This window comes from Marmota marmota, unplaced genomic scaffold (genome assembly GCF_001458135.2).
Source record: "Marmota marmota marmota unplaced genomic scaffold, marMar, whole genome shotgun sequence".
Taxonomy (NCBI): Eukaryota; Metazoa; Chordata; class Mammalia; order Rodentia; family Sciuridae; genus Marmota; species Marmota marmota.
Genome location: NW_026000174.1, coordinates 46,848,740 through 46,871,173, shown reverse-complemented (window position 1 = coordinate 46,871,173; position 22,434 = coordinate 46,848,740). Strand labels below are relative to the sequence as shown.

Here is a 22,434-nt window from a genome sequence, read left to right as displayed (position 1 = left end):
TCTAGTTCATTCAAACTAGGATGGACTGATTAGGTCACAGCTCTCTCAATCCAGTCATTTCACCTCCAAACATTCCTGCACAGGAGCTTTGTGGGGACACGCCATATCCAAACCATAGCACGAGGAAAATGAAATAATGGATAAGGGAGGACGAATGTACTAACCTCCAGTTTCCTCAGGAGACAACTAAGCAACTCACTGCTACACTACAAATTCCGGGGTTTTCTTATTTTAATAAAATACAAAAGCTAAAAACACGAACCTACCCATGATTTCTAATTGTATTTACTATAGATATATCACTGTTATTGATTCTGTGATTTCAAGCACCATGATCATTATGTAATTCCACTAATAAGTAACAGAAACAACCAAATATCCTTTTGCAAACAAAAATCATGGAAATAATTAGAGGAGGTGATGATGCTTTTATAAATGATGGACCAACATTTCAAATAATAAAAATCAACCAAACAATTGAACTACACTTCTATTTTTTTAAAAAAGAAGAAAAAGAAAGAAAAGTCACCCCTGAAAATTACTGTGTACACTGTATATACCAGACATTTTATATCCATGAATCCTTACAATAAGAAAGGTATCATTCCCATTTTAGAGATAAAACCAAAGCTCAAAAATATCCCTCAATTAGCAAGTGTAACCACTGAAACTCAAAGCCAGGTCCACCCACCTCTTATCACTACCTTATATCATCTAAGCCACATGGAAACCAAATGACCAACCACCTAACCAGTGGATGGTTAGGTCATCATGTTTCATTAACTGAATGAAATTCTATGCAACTTTTAAAAAGTATAAAGGCAGTTTACAAGATCACTGTGGAATCTTAACATTTCCCTTGACTGAGGGCTTTACATACATTATCTCATTTAATCTTTTCCCAGCAACCATTTGAGGTCAATATTTCTGTTATCTCTATTTCAGAGATGGAGAAGCAGGCTTGAGGGTTAATATGACACCACCTGAGAAATGGCAGAGCAGGCAGAGAAAACCAGGTCAACTTGACACCAAACCTCATTCTCAGAAATATTATCTTGTACAACACTACACAGCAGCTGCTTGAATGAGAAGAGGCCCTCCAACAATTAGAACTCCTTCCTTCTGAGCCTGCACTAAAGAAAGGAGACCACAGAAGAGCAATGAAAAGATCAAATAACTACAATTGGCACTTTTGGTCTTTGCTTTGGGGCAAGCAACATCCCATTGGATTCATAAGAGTATTTATTTAAACCAGAATAATTGCATTCATTTTTTCTGTTTACTAAAATGTTTTTTTAATTTTAATAAACTGGGTTTCATCTATGCTTTTTTTCCTACAAATGAATAGGGAATTGTGTTTCCATTGTAACTAGTAATGAAATAGTTAAATCTGGAGGGTACACCCTGGTGGTTATCTCCCTCAACCATCAAAGAGAAAAAGTCACAGTCAGTTACTCCTGTTAGATCCCAGTTCATTAGAACATCTGTAGGCGCATAAGCACCCTCTTTACATCAGCTTCTGCTTACAGCAGGCATAGTAGGCAGTAGTGAATCTTCCTAATACTGCTTTAGCAACAGAGATTCAGAGAGGGGTGAGCAGCCCCTCTGGCCTTCAGGTAGGTCCAATGTTTTCATTTCTCCCCAAGCTAAAAGATGGGAACTGATATTATGGGAAGGCAGGTGCCCTACTTCAGAGTATGGTAACTACAGGTGGATGGGGTGTCTAGATGGGGAAGGAGTAAATTTGGAAAATGTGGGGCTTCCTATTCTCAGGTTGCTATGAGGATTTAACTTCTATGCCTTCAGAGCACATTATTAATCTTAGTGCATAAATGCTTTGCTGGCAGAAGTGTGGGAAGGAAGACCTAATCATGGTTTTACTGCCAGCAAAAATCAAATAATATATGCCTCAAACCTGATTAACCGTGTAAAACAGTTTTAATTTATGCACTAAATACCTGCAGTTACATGGGGTTACTTGCTTTTGGAGCAATCAGGAAACATGGGCCGTACTGAGCAATAAGATTTAATGCTTCAGAGTATACTGTCTTTCTTTGGAAAGAAAAATAAGTTAGTTCAGACACAGGAACTACAAGCCCAGACCTCACACCATTAGTCCTCTTTTGATACTCAACTATGCCCTGCCTTCAAAGTGAATAAATGAAAATCTCCCTGCTGCGGACTGTTAGCATGAGGCTGGGAAGACTGTGTGTGTATTGGCCCTATATTTCTGTCTTTTAAAAAGAATCTTTAATGTGTTGACTTTGAAATTCCCCTCAGTTGAAGAAAAGCCTCTTTTTTTTAATCTGCCTGTTTTAGTTTAGTCTATTTAAAGAGAAACCTTTCAGTAGGTTATTTTAGGTCTATTATAATCTTTTAAAAACGCTTTTTAAAAACTAAGATGTAACTAATATACTCATATTGAAACCATGGAAGAGACATAATGGTCTGCTCCACTGAAAACATAAATCAGTAAAGCAAAATCTCAAAAACTATGGCAAAAAAATGTGAAAACACTTTCAATGTTCTTGTTTATTTATTAAATATAGGAATCATCTGATTAAAATGAGTAATCTAAAAATTAAATACACAAATGACATTACAAAAGGAGATAATTCATTATAACAATAAATTTTACCACTTTTTTTAGGGCCCTGAACTAAGCTACAAAAATGGATAATATTCTTTACATCTTACCCAAGAAAATGTTTCTACCTAATCTATAATAATCATGTTTTAACTTATGACAAACCAAAATCCCTGTGAAAACCTCAAGATGAAGTCAATAGGCTACAATGAAAATATTTTTTTAAGCTTGCTGTTTAAAAACAAATGTTCTTTAGGAAATTCCTTTGGTCTGGAATTTATTACCCCTGTATGGCACCACAGATGTTTAAAACAAGCAAGCTTTGGCTTTGGGACTCCCTCCACCCAAAATGGGACAACTCTGAGAATAATAATTCATGCCATGTATAAGTACCTACAGTTTTCGTTTAATGAATTGAGGGTCAATAACATTTCTTTTAGCTTCCTTTAAGTTCCTTTAATTCCCTTTAATTTCTTAGATGCTTTCTTTCATGTATATGTGGATAAGCTATGAATAAATAAAACAGTTTCCTAGGTTATTTCATAAGCAGGGGAAGTTGCTGAATCTGCAAATCCACATGGTCCTCAGACCGCAGAGGCTTGCTTTTATAGCTTTGGAACTAATCCTTCTCAGGCCCCATTTCCAAAGTTGGTTTAATAACCCAAAATATTATTGTTAAAAGATCACACCTTAAGAGATACCCAAAATAAACTAAAAATCCTAAAGTACATGAGAATGTTCAGCAATTAATGACATCTGATCTACAGAAGTGCTTAAGGCAAAAACAAAAAATTTTGTATTAAAAACACCATCTCATTAGAGTGACCATGGATACTAGATGGCCCAAGGAACATTTACAAGGAGAATAAAAATAAAACAGTCTTTCATATGTGTATGCATGGATGTGGCACAGTGGATCCTGGCATCAGAGATATCCACAGGATATTAATTTTTTTAAAAAGGAAACTGTAAATGGATTGAAGAGAGATCAGTGGAGTGGAGGGAAGAGGGGGGTGGGGGTGGGAGTGGAGAAGTGCTGGGGATTGAATTGGCACAGGTTGAGTTCCAAACCTCTGTGATAATGTCAAGGTGTTTCCTGTATACTGTATAACTAAAAAGAATAAATAAAAACTAAAATAAACTATAGTATCAATCCCCACTTTGCAAATAAAAAGAGAGATAAAAATAATTTGCCCACCATGGTTACACAGCAACTAATTGTTAGAACACCAGATTAGGACTCAGAAGATTCAATTCTAGATCCCATATATTTAATGAAGGGCTAGAGAAAAGACTGACAAGAAGAATGAAATATCAACTGCTATTTAAACTAATCCACCACCAGCATCATTATATATATTTATCCCACTCTTACTAGTTCAAAAGTTTACCTATATCCACTGACCAGATCATAAATTTCCAAAGTCTTTTAACCATCTTCAACATTACAAATATCATCTGTCATCCCTGGCAGATAATTGTGCACACACAACCTTACTTTTGATAAGTTTGATAATAATCATAATAATAACTATAATTTACTATGTGCAATGTTTTACTAAATTATTAATTATAATTGACATCAACCCATGAGATACATAAAATTATCTCATTCTACAGAAAAGGAAACTGAGGCACAGAGAAGTTAAATAACTTGCCCAAAGTCGTGTACTTGGTGACAGCTAAGATTTGAATCTAGCCAGGCGGCATTTGAAAATCCATACTGTTTTATTCTGCTTTAAGTATATTAACAACTTACTCTGAAAAGTCATTGAATCTGTGTTATTCTGTTTGCTTTAACATTTGGCGCCTAAAACTTCACTCTGCAAACAGTAAGTATATTTCACATCTCTCTAAGGTATAATAAAATAAAAATTTGTCAAGCTTACTTCATCTGGTAAACATCTCATTAATACCATAATAAAAATATAAAGTCCTGAATAACTCTTGCACCTCTTTGTTTAGTGTCTGCTTTCTACAGAATTACTAAAGAATTACCTCAAAGTTCTTGGGCTGAAAAAGAGGTCTGAAATAACAGCGATTCTATTTTTCTAGGAGTGGGTAAGGGGAGATGTGTTTAGGAACCTTCTCCTCCTCCTTAAAAGAATCCTAAAAACAGGAGTAAATTACCCAAAAAAAGGGGGGGGGGCACTTGTAAAGGTCTAATTACAGTATTTCCACTACTAAATGCAGGAGTGGTAAGATCATTCTCAAGCAATTTCTCGCCTGTCCTCGAGGTATTCGGAGACTCGTCTTTAGGTTCTGTAAGATAGTCAACAGCTATTGTAACCTTGGCTCCCCTTCAATCCCTTCCCCAGCAGCCCAGGATCCTCCGGGGTGCAATTCTGAGTTGGGGCGCAATTCTGAATGGAGCTTCAACGCGTCTGGACAGGAGTCCGCCGTGGCGTCCCCTCAGACTGCCGTTTCCAGGCAACCACGCGCGGGCCAGAAGCAGTTGTGCATCCTACTGGGTCACCTATTTAAGAGTCCCCAGGGGAAGCTCCAGCAATTCCGGGACATCGGTTTACCCGAAACCCCTCGGTGCTGCAGCGCCCCCGTAACCCGATGTTTGGTCTGCGCCAGCCACTCTCACCTCCCAATCCCCAGTTGTCCGCCTTGTCTCCCATCTAGTCACTTCGCACTTTTGGCGTCTTTACTCAGATGGACATACTAGAAGTCTACTCTCCCGAAGAAACAAAGACAAATCATTATAGGCACACATCCCATAGAGCACAGATTCCTGGGAATTGTAGTTCTTTCGGCTAGCGTGTGATGAGTCTTTAAGAAAAAAAAGAACTACAATACCCAGAAATCAAATGGCGGAGAGTCCATCTCTAAAATATGTCCCAACTACTTGGCTTGAATTCGGTAGGAATGTTCTGTGGCTCTTTCCATACCTAACTCCCTGAATTTTGCTAACTGGGTCCCAGGGCAAGTTTGTGAGAGGATTTTGTTTTTTAACAAGTTTTTTGCATGTGAATGAGTCTCAACAGTGATATATATGAAAAGATATTCTAAGTCATTTTATCTTTTAATTCTTTCAGAGAAAAGTTCTACCCACAATCAGAAAATGTCACTGCAGATGATAACAATCAGTAATAATATAGCCTTAATTCAACCAGGCTTCTCACTGATGAATTTTGATGGACAAATTTTCTTCTTTGGCCAGAAAGGCTGGCCTAAGAGATCCTGCCCTACTGGAGTTTTCCATTTTGACATAAAGCATAACCATCTCAAACTGAAGCCTGCAATTTTCTCTAAGGATTCCTGTTACCTTCCTCCTCTTCGCTACCCAGCCATCTGCACATTCAAAGGAAGCTTGGAGTCTGAAAAGCAATATATCATTCATGGAGGGAAAACACCAAACAATGAGCTTTCAGATAAGATTTATTTCATGTCTGTTGTTTGCAAGAACAACAAAAAAGTTACTTTCCGCTGCACAGAGAAAGACTTGGTGGGAGATGTTCCTGAAGCCAGATATGGTCATTCCATTGATGTGGTATATAGTCGAGGCAAAAGCATGGGTGTTCTCTTTGGAGGACGCTCATACATGCCTTCCACCCAAAGAACCACAGAAAAATGGAATAGTGTAACTGACTGCCTGCCCCATATTTACTTGGTGGATTTTGAATTTGGATGTGCTACATCATACATTCTTCCAGAACTTCAGGATGGGCTGTCTTTTCATGTCTCTATTGCCAAAAATGATACCATTTATATTTTAGGAGGACATTCTCTTGTCAATAACATCCGCCCTGCCAACCTGTACAGAATAAAGGTTGATCTTCCCTTAGGTAGCCCAGCTGTGAATTGCACAGTCTTGCCGGGAGGAATCTCTGTCTCCAGTGCAATTCTGACTCAAATTAACAGTGATGAATTCATTATTGTTGGTGGCTATCAGTTTGACAATCAAAAGAGAATGGTCTGCAACATTATCTCTTTAGAGGATAGCAAGATAGAGATTCGTGAGATGGAGACCCCAGATTGGACCTCAGATATTAAGCACAGCAAGATATGGTTTGGAAGTAACATGGGAAACGGAACAGTTTTTCTTGGCATACCAGGAGACAATAAACAGGCTGTTTCTGATGCATTCTATTTTTATATGTTAAGATGCTCTGAAGATGATGTGAATGAAGATCAGAAAACATTCACAAACAGTCAGACATCAACAGAAGATCCAGGAGACTCCACTCCCTTTGAAGATTCAGAAGAATTTTGTTTCAGTGCAGAAGCAAATAGCTTTGATGGTGATGATGAATTTGACACCTATAATGAAGATGATGAGGAAGATGAGTCTGTGACAGGCTACTGGATAACATGCTGCCCTACGTGTGATGTGGATATCAACACGTGGGTACCATTTTATTCAACTGAGCTCAATAAACCTGCCATGATCTACTGTTCTCATGGAGATGGGCACTGGGTCCATGCCCAGTGCATGGATCTGGCAGAACGTACACTCATCCATCTGTCAAAAGGAAGCAGTAAGTATTACTGCAATGAGCATGTGGAGATTGCAAGAGCTCTACAAACTCCGAAAAGAGCCCTACCCTTACAAAAGCCTCCAATGAAATCTCTCCGCAAAAAAGGTTCTGGGAAAGTTTTGACTCCTGCCAAGAAATCTTTTCTTAGAAGGTTGTTTGATTAGTTTGGAGGGAGGGGGAGACCTTTAAGATTCAAGAACATTTGTTGCATTTATTTTAACAATGAGAAAAATATTTCAATTTTAATTGAAAATGCTTATTTTCTTTTAGATATGTGAGTTGTTAGAGGTCTAACACAATGCTAAATACTGTTCTCCCAAAGCCTAAACATTTTTAAAATATTTGACTCAACTATCTGAAATGAGAATTTTTATCTGATATTTTCATTCAAGAAATATTAAACACAAAAACGGTAGTGATAATCAAAGTATGTTTATATTCCTTGTATTATTTTGGTAACAACCTAGAGAATAGTTGAGACAACCTTAACCAATAAAGAAACTAGTAAACAAAAGATTAAATTAATTATTTTGTGCAAGGTATCAACTTGGGAATTAAAACCAAGATCAAGTATTTCCCACACTATTGCTCTTCATATGTCTTTAAGCAGCCCCTTGGATTATGCCCATGAACAGAATGTCTTAGGTAGTCTTGTAATTTTCACTGACATGTGGGAAGAAATAATCTCAAATTTGTTATATTTCCTTGAAGCATCTGCACGCACTTTCTTCAAAGATCTCCCTCCCTGTTATTTGATACATTGATGATGTGTCAAATACACTCATTGTACCATTGATTTGAAGGCATATTCACCAGAAAAAACAAATCCTCTATTACTAGGATCCTGGGAAAAGAGAGGAATGAGAATACATTGATAAGTGACCACCAAATACATATTATGGAGAATAATAATATTGTTTCCCAAAATAATGAAAGTTTTAAACATTTTATGAAGTTAACAGGAAGCAGATTGCAAACTGGTAAAAAGAAATCTGTGCAAGTTTGTGCCTAGTTAACTTGTGGAGTTTGCTCTCCTTGAATATTATAAAATCTGAGAACTTGGCCAAAATTCAATAAAGTTAAAAGGACTGTTAATTATGACTCTTCGAGACATCAATTGGTAATGAATTTAGAAACAAATGTTTTCCCCGTAGAATATTTTTCTGGAAAAGCATTTAACCTCATCTTAAGGTCTTCAGCTTTAGTCTCTTATTCATCATTCTTCAGAATCCACAGTTCTTAAGGTAATATTTTCCAAACATGAACTATACAGGAGATGAAGTTCTGTTAATACTTGCATGTCTCAGATACTGGAATTAACTTTAATAAACCAAATCATGTTCATTTTCTTTCAGTAATGTTGCTTGATGAATATTGCCATTGAACAATTGTTTGTACCATTGATTTGATTTCTTATTTCTATCTCTATGTAAAAATAATGAAACATAGAAATTCTCTGTTTCTATTGATGTACTCAAATAATTAACATTTATAGTTACCCAAATAAAGGCAAGATTAAAAAACTTAATCTTAAAATGTTTCAGAATCATTTTACCTTGATTTATTTTCTTTTTGTTTGTGGGAAACAGCATAAATTGAAGCTGAAATATCCTTTACAGATAGATCACCTTATCTTGATCTGTCCACAGTGACTCAACAATTAAAGAATTATTATCCCCATATTTGTTTTATAGTTGATGAGATCAAGATATGACAACCAATTCTGAATTCATTGAGTTCAATACTCAAACTCAGATCTCACCAGTAAACTGTGTGTGTGTGTGCGTGTGTAGAACAAGCAGTAGGGCTCTGCAAATAAAAATAGGCCTTTTTTAAGCCATCACCAATGAGCCCATCAGATGTGACCTTAAGATAATGAGGCTACTTCTTATAACCATATGCATTCAAATGAATCACTTTAGAAGTTAACACACTTATTCCAACATTGCTTTTGTCCCTTATATTTTGGGAGTTCACATTCAATCTCTTTCAGAATCTGTAGTTCACTCCATTGAAGATGTTTGATAATTGTCCCTCTGCCTCTCAGAGCTGAATTTAATTTCTGGAAACAGTCAAATGTCATTCAGAGCCTAATAGTGTGTAACTCTCAGTATTATATTGCCACTTCAAATAAAAAACAAAATGTGAATACAAGCTAACACAATGGGTTTTCAGATATGGGTCATAGATGGGTTCTAAAGTTAAGTCCAGAAATTGCACAAGAATGAAAGTGTAGTATCAAAAAAATAAGTATATGGCTTCCTGAGGTGATTATTTTGTGGGATTATAAATATCTGCAAATACAACTGAGTGGCCAAATAAATATTGAATGAATGAATGATGAATGACTGAGGGCATATCCTTCAAATTGTAATGCTAATATCTTCATTCAACCCTGAGGCACAAACTTTTGAAACACAAACCCAATATTTTAAAAAGTAGGAGGAAGACAAATCAAGTACTATCTCACAATGTTATACTACTCTGTCCACCATTCCCTCCTTGCTACTGCTACAGCACCTTGTCATGATTTCTGCTGTTACAGCTAAACCAGCAAAAGTGCTTATTACTAAGTATGTAAGTGTCTGACTCTTCCAACCAACTATAAGTTCCATGAAGACTAGAACAAAATCTTTGTAATTTCTATATATGGAGTGCTTAACCTAATACCTGTCATGTTGGAGACATTCAAATTGTTCTTGAGCTGAACTGAATTAAATGTCTCAGTGAGTTCCATTTGTCTCCCATAGAAGGTAACCAAAGTGTCCTATGCTTTAGCATAAGGTACTGAATGCTTGGTTATATTTGTTATACTAATTACCTATTACTTATCTTTTCTTCCTCTAGACTCTGAACTCCATCACAGCAGAGATATTATTGGTTTATTCATTATTTAACCTCTAGTATCTAGCAGAAAAGAAAGAAAATAAATTAAAACAATTAAAGAAGCCAAGGATATGAGCAGAAATGAAATCAACAAACCTCTCTCTAATTGACTGCATAGGGAAGAGTAGGAAATTAGTATTAATCAGGGTGATTAACACTCACTACTAGAAAAAAATCAAACTATTCCATAAGTTGTCACAGTCAAGTTTTATTTCTTGTTCATGAAAAACTTCATGCAGGAGTTTTTATCAAGCTATCTTCCTGAGCAGCTGACTCTCCTCCAAGATGCATCTCAAGGATGTAGGCTTTTTTTTTCTATTAGGTGACTCTGCTATCTTTATCTCCATCGTGTTTCCTGAAGACTTCAGATACAAAGAAAAGAAAAAGAAAACATGGAAAAGGTATAGCCATTTGTAAATACTTCAATGTGGAGGTGAGACTCCATTTCCTCTGATATTCCATTGACAAAAATTAGTCACGTGGCCCCTATGAGATGCAAGTAGTCTGGGTTCTAGTTATATGTCCACAAAGGAAAATGTATTTGGTGAGTATCTCACCTGTATTCTGTATACTGTATATTTAATGATAAATATAAATAAATTTTTCTTTTATTTGGTGGGGGTGCTTGGGATTGAACCCAGAGGCACTTTACCACAGAACAACAACCCCAAATCTTTTGTTTATCTTTTATTTTTGAGACAGGATCTCACTAAGTTGCTTAGGACCTCATTAAGTTGCTGAGGCTGACCTCAAATTTACAATCCTCCTGCCTCAGCATCCCAAGTCGCTGTGATTACAGGCATGCACCACCATACCAAGCTAAGTATTAATGTCTTTGTTAAACTAGAAATAAGACTACATTCTCTATAAATACATTGCCAGTGCCCTAATAGTGTGTAACTCTCAGGATTATATTGCCACTTCAAATAAAAAACAAAATGTGAATACAAGCTAACACAATGGGTTTTCAGATATGGGTCATATGGCCCTTATTACCATTCACTCACACTATTCTGTCTCCCAATGATCCTCCTGCCTCCACCCAGGCCCCCTCCAATCCTCTGACTCTTCTGAGAGCACAGCAATCATTCAGAAACAAAAATGGATATTTCTTTTATTCCTCATTTTCTTTAGGGAAAAGTCCAGATACGTCAGTATGGCATGCCATGATTCTCTTCACCTATCCTCCCTTCCCCCACACCCCCTTTGAACCTGATTCTCCATCAACTCTGAACATCCTCCAAAGGAAAATCCTTCCCCCAGTGAATAACTACCATCTCGATGTTTTCTATGAAGATTTCAGCCTAAACAAAGTGGAACACTCCATTTCCTACCCAAGCTGTCTCTTTTGGCACCTGTCGACTTATACGACATTTATTTATGTCTGCCTTTTCTATTTCAGAGTGGCAACTGTTTCCTTTTTAACTTTGTGTCCTTAATGAAAAAATAGTTGCTCATTACATACTCATTGGATTGAGTTAAGCTCATTATATGTAGGCTTAAATAAACTCACTTCTGCAGTTGTAGTCTCATTTTTTCTGATTCTTTAATAAATGACAGATTATAAATTCTTGTTCTGACTGTGAAATTACAGTCAGAACTTGGAAACTAAAAATAAATAAATAAAAGTACAGCAGAATTCACAGAAGGAAATGAAATCTTGGGTTAAATTCATTTTTCTTTCTTATGAAAAGAGTTCAGAGGGATTAGAATGGATATTACACTAAGTTTAGATAGAATGGGCAGCCACTGGGATCCACAGTGACAGGAATTACAAATTGCTCATATACCCCCAAACACCGCCCTACTACGGAGCATTGACTAGGAATTTATCATAGATGACTGACATCGCATCTTCCCAAACCTCCTCCTTCCAGGAACATCTGATATGGCGCACTCATTTCTAAGAGAACTAAGCTTTTACTTGTCTTCAGCTATTGATCCAACAAATACTTATTCAATCAAATCGTAATTTGTGAGAATAAGACGGAAAAGTTATCAATAGTTTTTCTCTTAAAAGGCTGATAACTGTGTGCAGTTTGGGAACAGATACCCTGAATCTATGGATCAGTTTCTCTCTGAGTTTTCTTTAAAGTGTCTGTCAGTGAGCATTTATTAAAATTTCAAGATCTGCATGAAGTATTATAGGACCTGCAAAAGAAACATGAAACAGGAGCCTCATCTTTAGGAAACTTGTAACCTCCTAATAGAAAGAAGCCCAGGCAGGACAGGAGAGTTATAGAACATAAAATAATACACTTGAAGCAATTAGCTAGCCAATGTGGTGCAGGCTATTCATTTACAAACTGCCTTTTTTCAACCTGGAATATACTGGTAAAACTACAAAACTGGGCCAAATATCTCTAAATGTTCTTTGTTATGTTGACCTCTGCAGAAGTGTTGCTGTGACCAAGATAACAGAAAATGAAGACTAGATTTTTTTTAAATGCCACACAAAATGAATAATGATAACTCAAAAGAGGAAGGTTTTGTATGTATGCAAAAGATGGATAAATCATTGACCTTGAACCACACAAAAAAAAGCATGCACTTCTTCAAGAGAAAGATGGAAAGATGGCTAGTGAGACTGGGTATTTATCTAAATCTTGATTGACCAGAGTATGAAAATAAACAGATCTCAGCCTCCAAGTAAGTCAAGATGCATTTTTTCAAGTCAGAAATATGTTTTTGTCATCAGGAAGGGAAAATATGGATTATATAAAAGCTTGGATGGGAAAAAAAGGAAGAAAGAGGGAGGGGAGAGGGAGAAATGAGGCCTTCATGAAAAGATGTGGCTGGAAAAGGCTAAGAACCTCCCTCATCTCTCCTGCCCAAGGTTGGACACAGACATCTGGGAGAGTGAGACTGAATTCATAAGCAATGCATTATTGAAGTGAAAAGAAATGCTTAAAATTATTACCCATCACTTAGATTTACATGCATCACCCTTCTCAGACTTGGATGGATTCCTTCACTCTTAATACTCACCTTCCAAAAGCACTCCACTTGTGCTCCCCTTTAACATGGTGTGGATCACATCATCTGCCCACGTCAAACGCCTCCAGGAGCAACTAGGGGAAATCCACTGCGTTCTGCATGATCAAGCTTCTGCTTCCTGAAACTTCTGAGTACTTCTGATTGTTCTCCTACTGCAGAGTTTCCCCACAGACTAAGTCCACTCCAGGTGGATCACCCCAGGTAACTCACCTGACCTCATCCCACTCCTGCCTGTCTCCACTTAAATGTTCCTTCTTCCCAGGTGCTTCTCTGGCTCCCCAGTTTAGATTCTATTGTACTTTTCTTCCTACTGCACCTATTCTCCTGGTTGCATCTAGTGCTTTGCTTTCATGACACCTGACTAGAATATGTCGCCTTGCATTTATTAGTCTCAGCTCTTTGTGAGCCAAAACTATACATGTTGTTAACCACCATATCTCCAATGATGGCCCTTTGCAGCATACACAGCCTGCTCAGATAGGCAGATCTGTTTAAAATATAGTCAAAAGTAGTTAGAAACAGTATCAGGAAGGATCCAGACCTTAGCTGCTGGGCCTTAAAAGGAAGGAAATACCACATTCTCACAGGCAGGAGTAATATTCAAATATTCAAAAATCCAGATCAAGAAGTCCCCCAGCTCTGCCAGGAGTTAACATTATGAGAGTGATCTAGGGTTCTTGGATGATGGGGTGGAGTACCATAGGGGTACCTGGGTCTGGGGCACAGGCTATTTTATTTACCTGCAAGTATAGACATATTTCAGTACTTAAAAAAAAAACTGGTATAGCTGCAGAGAGGTAGATTGAATCTCAGTCCTCAGTGAGAGGAAGCAGGGAAGCCTCCAGCAGAGAGGGGAGATGATCAAATATTACAAAGACAAACTGATGCAGAGCCAGAGGGAGGATTATGAGGATGTGGTTCTGCCATTTTGTGGCTGAGATACATTTCTGTGACCTCTCATGTAGCATGAAGAAAACAGCGGTCCCCAGGCCAAAAGGAGCAAATGGAAAAATGCATTCCAAGTACTTACAACAACAAGAAACCTGATAAAAGTAGCTTCTATTATCATCATCACCACCACCACCACCATCATCATGATTGCTGGATAAAAGAACCTGTCTCAAGCTACTTCCGCTATAATCTGAGTGATCCTGAACAAGTCAACACTAAAAGTTTTAACCAAAGTATTTAGTATGCAAGAATTTTCTGGAGAAGAGCCTATATATTTTCATCAGATTCTCAAAGAAGTTTAAGAAAATCAAATGTTTGCAATTTACCTTCAGTATCCTGAGCCAAACTGTCTCATCCTACATTAGGATAAATCATACTCTTTATTATTATGCTATTTCCCTCTATTTTGAAGATTGCCAAATTTATTTTCTAATTCCCTCAACAATAAAGGTGTTAATTTTTTAAGTCCCGCACTCAATGTCATTATATGTAACACCCTAATAATAATAAAAATCACAACATCTGCTCATTTCAAATATTAAGCTTTTATTTCAAATACTCAAAAAACTGTTAACAATAACCATAACATTAATGAGTAGAAATATTAAAATATAAAATAAGTATTGGAACTTTCATTTGAAAAGTTTTACAGGTCTTCTTCATCAAATAAATCTATTGCATCCTAGGACCTGAATTTTCTCTAAAGGAGAAATAAGAAGACTCTGGGAAACTGTTCAACAGAATACAGGAATATTTGAATAAAAACAAACTGAATTACAATTTCACAAAAAAGAAAAATGTCACCAAAAATTAATTCTGAGGTATAGTTACATAGATACTCTACCTAAAGAAAAAAAAAAGCGAAACAGGTATAAAGTATCTACTCTTACATAAAATCTCTTAACATGCAACATTTGTCATACAATAACTGAAGGTGCGTACCACTTTCATCAAAAAAACACATGCACTTACACAATGACTTGTTTTTCCTAGCCAAAACTGGTATCTACAAATCCTGCCTCCTAGCTGTACAGAATTTAAATTCTGGTTGATGTAATACAAGTTCCCTACTTTCAACCCAAAGCCATCTTCATCTTCATCTGTATTTTGTGAAAACAAATTCAAGTAAAAACTAAAGTTCAGTTTACCTGGAAGACAAAGACATCTTTCCCGCCTGCCCCAGCATTCAGGTGCATGTTTATTAATCCCAGGGCACTTCTTAACCACACACCAACCATCCATCAGTCTTCATCAGCTATGATCACTTGTCCCTGCAGGGCACCTCGGTGGGTTGGCAGGACAACTTGTAGATGCAAGTTTCACAGGAGAAAAATGCATTGCACTTCTAAAGTCCCAGTCTATACTTATTTTAAAAAGGGGGGGGGGAGGGGGCAGGGAATGCTCCATTCAGTCTAGTGGATTTCCCTGGATTGTGTGACTGCATTTGCAATGGGTTTTGTTGAACATAAAACTTGAGATAGAACCAGGGTCTAGAAGATTGTGATCTCCACAAAGAGGACAAAAATAACTATAGGCAGAATTTCTACATATTGAAATTCCTGGGGACAGATGTTCCTGGGGTTTATCAAAATGCGATCTGATTAAGGGATTATGAGGAAGGTTGTGCTTTAAATCATGCTCTTAGTCACATGCATTCAAAATAGTCCCTATAATGCTAGAAAAGGGGAATTTAATATCGGAAAGTATTTACAGTGCCACCAGTTGAGTAAAGAATGGAAACAGGGCCAGGGGAATCTACACACAAGTGTCAGCATGCTCCAGGGAATAGGATGATTATGGAAATTAACTATTTATTAGTGCAGAGATATGCTGTAAGGCTTAAGCAGGATGGAGGGAAGGGGTAGCTTAGGAGCTCATTCATTTCCAAAATGCAAACCCAAGATTTTCAAGAAAAAGTATTATTAAAATATGTATATGTTTTTGACAACTAAATTATGAATATCTTTGATATTCTGCAAATTAAAAAAAGCAAGGAAAACTGCTGTATTTTTTAATGGAAAATACTGACTTCACTCCCTGCAAACACACCAAATGTATATCATTTAGGATAATGTCACTGATGCGCATTTGACAACTAAATTACAAAGTTCTTTGATATACTGTGTATGAAGAGTGGCAATTATGGCCAATAAAATCAAAGGAAGAAAAAACTAATTAACACTAACATGTCATTATGACTCACTAGTATATAAAATCCCATGCCTGCTCTGAATTGCTAGCAACTGGCAAATCCCAAATTCCTAAGGATACTCACAATAGTTTCCAAATAACTGGAGCCACCAGAGGATTTGAGGACTCTTCACAAGTTTAGCATCACTTTCTTCTATCAAAAGACCTCAAAAATACAAATTACTTAAAAACTTACAAAAGAGTTACAAAAACTGAAACAAAAAACCCTGACCCCAAAAAATGTGATTTTAAGGTTTATAAAGCATATGATAAGTTGTAGATCCCAAATAAGTTCTAATGCTATTTTCAAAGAGAGTTATTCATTTTTGTAGTATAAAGAACTGTAATTTGGAGACAAAAGTCCTAGGTTCAAATTCAAATCAGTTCATTATTTTCCCTATAACTTTGAGCAAATCATTATCCCTCCATCAAATGAGGACAATATCCATACCTACAACACAGAATTATCATTAGCAAAAGGAATTGGAAATTTTCTAAAAATGACAAAAAAACAAACAATGTACAAATGTTAACTCTCCCACTATAATAAGCCTCCATCTAAACATAACAAGTGGGAAAAGTACAACGTTATCCAGCTACTAAAATCTGGATGTACTGCAAGTAAACTGACCATAATTGAAAGAACAGCTTTTTGCAGAGGGAGGACTCCAGGAAACCTGGATTTGATTAAAAAAAAAAAAAATGTCCTAGATTTCATATTTTAAAAACTGGGAGAAATTCTCAGCAAGACATTAAATCTGTTTATAAACAGCCAACCAATCTGGATTTTTAAAAGTTTCAAGATTCTAAAAGACTTGAAATTAAAAACAGCCTTGACTACTGATAGCTAAGTAAACTTTTATGATCAAAAACACTTAATAGCTAAATGTAGCTTCCAGGTATATTCTCTAACTTCATTTTTGAAAAATTCAGGACATCAAATGACCTCCTAAACTGTGAAAGTGACAATAGAGATGGAGTTGGTTTAAATAACCTAGAAAAGGGCTGAATTCCCAAAACCTTCCTTGATGTAGGTTATTTCTGCATACTTGTACCAAATGCGAAAGTGCATTGAGAAAAGTTTGTAAAGGTCATCATGCCAAACAAATGTAAGATATTGTTAGAGAAACCTACAAAGCTCTTTTGAATCTTGTAGATATTTGAAATTTATAAAATAAAGAAACTGAAACAAAATGAAACAGAAAAATCTTATTATAGAAATCTTATAGAAAAATCTTATTATATCTCAATACAAAATATAATAATTGAGGGGGGGAAAAAACCACGAGACAAATTCCTTTCCTGGCCTCACGGGCTGCTCTCTGACCACCTTGGCTTTGATGTTCATGACACTCAGTCACACATATCTTTATTCATCTCTGGTCCCCTGCAGTTACTCCTGTTCTGAGTTATTGACCTTTCAAATAACTGATTTCTCCTGTTGCTTTTCTGAGCTCCCAAAATGGCTCAAGCAATCAGCTCATCAGTTATCCATTTCTGATACTGTTACAGCATCTGCTCCCTCTCACTTCAGCCTACCACCTCCTGGGTGATGAAGCCCAACACACAGTAGTGAAGGGAACTAGGGGAAGACCTCAGTGCAACCCAAAGGAACACTCATTTGCAAAAAACAACTCATAAGTGGTTGCCCTTAAAACTCCATTGAATCTTGGCTTTCCAGAGAGTCTTCTATGCCTAATGGGTCCCCTAAGTTTGCCTTTGAGTTCATGGTAAACCCAGAGCTTTTTAATGCATTATGAGCGTTCATAAACTTCTGGAGGTATTTGGAAGTATACAGCCAGTGGTGCTTCAGGACATCTTCCATTTCATAGCACTTAGACTGCCTGGCATTCATTTTCCGGAAGCGCCTAAATAGTTTATTGCCAGACTCATTTCCCTCACTTGCCCAGGCCCCGATAGAGCCATCCCTCTCGATAATTTCAGGCACATGCGCCAAGGTTTTGTGAAAATAGTTGGTGATTTTGCCCTCGTATCTATACTTGAACTTGGTAGAGAGGAGCTCAGCAAAACGCTGTGAGTTGAAGCTATACTGGCAGAGGGACTCTGGGCACTCTTTAGCAGGGCATGAGGAGCGCCACACGGGTTTCATCTTCAGGTAAAGGTCCATCAGCTCCCTGAGAGCTTCGTGCCTTTCTGCAGAAGGAATTAATTCACACACTGCCTCCACAGTCTCTTTGGTCATGAGCTTCCTGGCAAAGTTGCCATTCATCCTCATGATTGGCTTCAGGTTCATCTTCTTCCGGAGATGCTTGTCCAGGGTGGCCTGCCATCTTTTCCTTTCCTCTTTGGAGGCATTGGGATTTTTATATACCTCTCCTATCTCCAGCTGGAAAATCTTGTAGAACTCAGCTGCATTGCCGATGTCACAGTGGAGTGCATCTATGGAAGGGACTGTCTCAATAAAAGGCTTGGCAGAGACCCCTTTCACTCGATCCCGCAGTTCTTCCACAGACTCGTGGTATGGGTTGGAGCGCCAGACCTCGTAGCGCTCCAGATTCTCAGCATGGCTTCTCGTTATGGAGTGGAAGACAAGATTTTGAGAGGCTTCCAAGCGGGTGGCATCACAAAGTGTACAAATGTAGACTGAGCCAGACGCCTCGAGGCCTTCCACTTCCCGGACAAGTTTTTCATCGTATCCAGTTCCCCTGAAGATGAACTTGAAGGTCCTGAGGATGCCTCCCATCTCCAGCATCAGTTCGCTGCTCTTCATGGCTTCCCTCTCGGCAATCAGAGGGCTCAGAATGGCAGTCAGGGTCTCGTGGTCAGACTCATCTGCCAGCATAAGGCACAATGGCTTGCAACACAGTTCGGAGTTAGGTTTGGCCTCCTCAAACACCTTCACATTCTGGGCGCCATGTGCTATTGAAATTTTCATGATGGTGAATGAAAAGCGAACTGCCTTTTCTGGAACTGCTGGCCCACTCCCATGCTTTTCGCTCACGTCTCCCATGCCATCACAAGACTCCTTCACCACGACAGTGAAGGGACCGTTCAGGTAGTCATCAAGGTCTTGGGATCTCATGCCTTCCAAGATGTCTTCCTCCATGTCCATCAAGGCAGACACCAAAGCTGCATCGTAGCGGAATCTCTTTGCAATGGTGTCTACTGGGTAATCATCCACCGAGGAGGAAAGCCCAGACAGCCCATCAATAATGCCAACATCGGTGTTTGAAGACACATTCTTCAGAGGTGGCTGCCACTCAAAGGGGTGGTAGCCTGGCAGAAGGATCTTCTCTGCATTGCGAAGGGCATGCAGAGGCTGAAAAATCTGCCTCCCTGTGATGGCTTTCACAGTCCTGTACATCTTGTGGTACTGACTGCAGCTGAGGAAGGTGTTGACACGAATGGCCAAGCAAACAGCAGGCGGCAGATCAGAGCCCCGTCCCTGCATGATGGCCTCCAGCTCATCGGCTTGTCTGTGCTCATTTCTTGCCCTCAGGGCCAGCAGGAACAAAGTCAGGCACACAGACTTCACATCTCCACCTTCTTCTTTGTCAGCGAAAGCCTTGACTTGCATCTTCAGCTCCCTCAGCCGGTGCTTCTGAGCTCTTCGAGTGAGTGACAGAAGATGTTGACGGGGTCTGCCTCCTTTATTAATATGCACAAAAGTCTCTTTGGATTCCTTGTGGCTTGAGACATGGTGATTATATTTTTCCAAGCTGATCTCTTCATTGCACTCTTCTGCTGGGCATTTCACCACCAGGGAATTCAAGATGCTCAGGAAGGACTTCACTGGACTCTCCAGGTCGGTGGGGAAGCACGGATATCGACAAGAGGGACAATAGCTGCCCATGACTTTGAGGCATCTGAGAATGCAGATCCTGCAAAACACATGCTTACAGCTGGTCTCCACAGGGTCGGCCAGAATGTGTTCACAAATCTGGCAGGAGATGGATTTCACAAAGTGTGCTGGGAAGTCCACGGCCAGGAGCTTGGTACTCAGATGGATCTGATTGCAGTTGGTGATCTTCTTCATGACCTCCTTGCTACTGATCCTTGCCTGAGCTCTTCTCTTGCGCTGACGGGCTTGTCTTGCTCGGTCAAGCACAGTTTTGAGTTTTTTGCTGAGCTGCAGGTTTGGCTGATGGCTCTTCCTCTTGAGGCCCCGGCGGGCAGTGTGGCAGATGTCGCAGGATGGTGTGTGGGGATGCCACTCCATGGTCGCATTCCTTGGGAAGTAAACCTCACGTGGGGCGCTGCTAAACTTCCTGTGCATAATGCCCCAGCAGTTCTGGCAGAACTGGGTGGGGTGGATGGAGTCAACATCTGCCTTCACATCGATTCGGAAAACCCTGGCGATGAGGTCTGGCCAGGAAGTGACTCTCTTTTCCTTCTTTCGTAAGAGGATTTGGGTTTTAGCATCCACAGGCCCATGGACTGGGTATCTCCTGTCGTGCTTATCTGTTTTAAAAGAATTCCCACAGATGCGGCAGAAGTGTCGAAGGTTGGCTTGGTGAACTGCTTTGTCTCTTGCTTTCCCACTGTCGTGGGATTTCTTTGAAAACTTAGGATGGCCCTTCAGAGCTGGTTGAGTCAGGACTGGCTTTGGGCCACCAGACTTGTCCAGGACTGCTGGGGATTGCTCCAGAGAAGGTTTTCCCTCCAAGGAATCCTTTTTTTCCTTTTGAGTTTCATCAGTTGTCTTTTCAAAGGATCTCACCCTGAATAGTTTAAATTTCCACTCTGAAAACTTCATATGTGGGTGTTGAATTTCATCGGGTGCAGAACTGATTCCCAAGGTGGGAGGCAAGGAGACAGCCATGCTTAGCTGAGGTACCTGGGGACAGCAAAAAACAAGTCAGATTAGAAAAAAATGTCAATATTCCATTGATATATCTTGGAAATAATAGAAATTGATGCACTCAAGGACGCATCGGCATCACCCTATCTGGTGATAACAAAATGTATGTACTGAAGTGAAAACAGATACACAGACAACAGTACAGAATGGAAGACACAGAGACAAACCCACATGTTTACAGCTCTGAGATCCTTGATAAAGGTGCCAAAAACATACTTGGAATAAAGACAGTCTTTTAAACAAATGCTCCTGGGAAAACTGGTTATATATACATGGAATGAAACTACACCCTTATCTCTTACCCTGCATAAAAATTAACTCAAAATCAATCAAAAAATATAAATTAGACCAGAAACTATGCAAATCCTAGTAGAAAACATAGGGTCAACACTCCAACATATGAATGTCGAAGGCACCGACTTTCTCAATAGGACCCCTAAAGCTCAGGGAACAATGCCAAGACTGAATAAATGGGATGACATCAAATTAACCAGCTTCTGCACAGCAACGGGAACAATTAGGAATGGGAAGAAAGAACCCACAGAATGGGAGAAAATCTCTGCTAGTTACTCTTCTGACAGAGGATTAATATCTAGAATATATAAAAACTGAAAAAGAGAACTTAACACCAAAAAAACCAAATAACCCAATTAATAAATGAGCAAAAGAATTAAACAGACACTTCTCAAAAGAAGAAATACCAATGGACAAGAAATACATGAAAAAATTTTCAACATCATTAAAAACTTGGGAAATGCAAATCAAAATTACACTAAGATTTCATCTCACACCAGTCAGAAAGACAAGTCATCAAGCATAAAAATAATAAATGCTAGAGAGGATGTGAGGGGAAAAGGAACATTTTTACACTGTTGGTGGGATTGTAAATTAGTACAACCAACATAAAAATCAGTACGGAGACCAGGCATAGAACAATCATATGACTCAGCTATACCACTCCTTGGTATTTATCCAAAAGAATTAAAGTCATCTTACTTCAGTGACACATGCACACCCATGTTTATAGCAGTACCATTCACAATAGCCAAACTATGAAACCAGCCTACAGGTATATCAATGAATAGATTAAGAAAATGTGGTATATACACACAATAGAGTTTTCAGACATAAAGAAAAATAAAAGTATATTATTTGTAGGAAAATGGATGTAACTAGAGACCGTTATGTTAAGTGAAATAAGCCGAACTCAGAAGGTCTCATAAGGGGAAACTGAAGAAGAAAAAGGAAAATAAAAATGGGGAGATATTCTCATGAAAATAAAATGAGACCATCCGAGTAGAGGAAAGGGACCAGGATGAGAGAAGGAGAGGAAGGGGGAAGGGCTGGGGAGTGATATTGGCCAAGTTATATTGTTATATTTTGTGCATGAACAAATATGTAACAACAAATTCCATCACTATGTGCAACTACAATGTACCAATAAAACATATAGAAAGAGAAAAAAAGAAATTAAATAAATAATGTTGATTCATAGGCTTAAAAAAAGATTCATT

The 22,434-nt window shown here is 38.4% G+C and overlaps 3 protein-coding genes across 5 annotated transcripts in view; 1 reads left to right on the top strand and 2 right to left on the bottom strand.

Moving 5' to 3' along the window:
* Positions 1-5,324, bottom strand: part of Iftap (intraflagellar transport associated protein) — a 57,904-nt gene extending 52,580 nt beyond the window's left edge. For 2 of the 3 annotated variants that reach the window (XM_015477790.2, XM_048788621.1), the window contains exon 1: positions 5,181-5,324. The gene's annotated coding sequence lies outside the window, so the exon portion shown is untranslated. Of the gene's footprint in view, positions 1-4,877; positions 5,030-5,180 lie in introns of those variants that run through there. The other variant, XM_048788620.1, reaches the window with a different exon arrangement.
* On the top strand, positions 451-7,536 carry Rag2 (recombination activating 2). The gene is made up of 2 exons (XM_015477789.2): positions 451-1,616; positions 5,632-7,536. Exon 2 carries the CDS (start codon positions 5,658-5,660, stop codon positions 7,236-7,238), a length of 1,581 nt encoding a protein of 526 aa, XP_015333275.1. The 5' UTR covers positions 451-1,616; positions 5,632-5,657; the 3' UTR covers positions 7,239-7,536.
* A 10,111-nt stretch (positions 7,537-17,647) lies between these two features.
* Rag1 (recombination activating 1) lies at positions 17,648-20,881 on the bottom strand. Its single transcript, XM_015476605.2, has one exon. It carries the CDS (start codon positions 20,879-20,881, stop codon positions 17,750-17,752), a length of 3,132 nt encoding a protein of 1,043 aa, XP_015332091.1. The 3' UTR covers positions 17,648-17,749.
* Between the last annotated feature and the right edge of the window lie 1,553 nt (positions 20,882-22,434).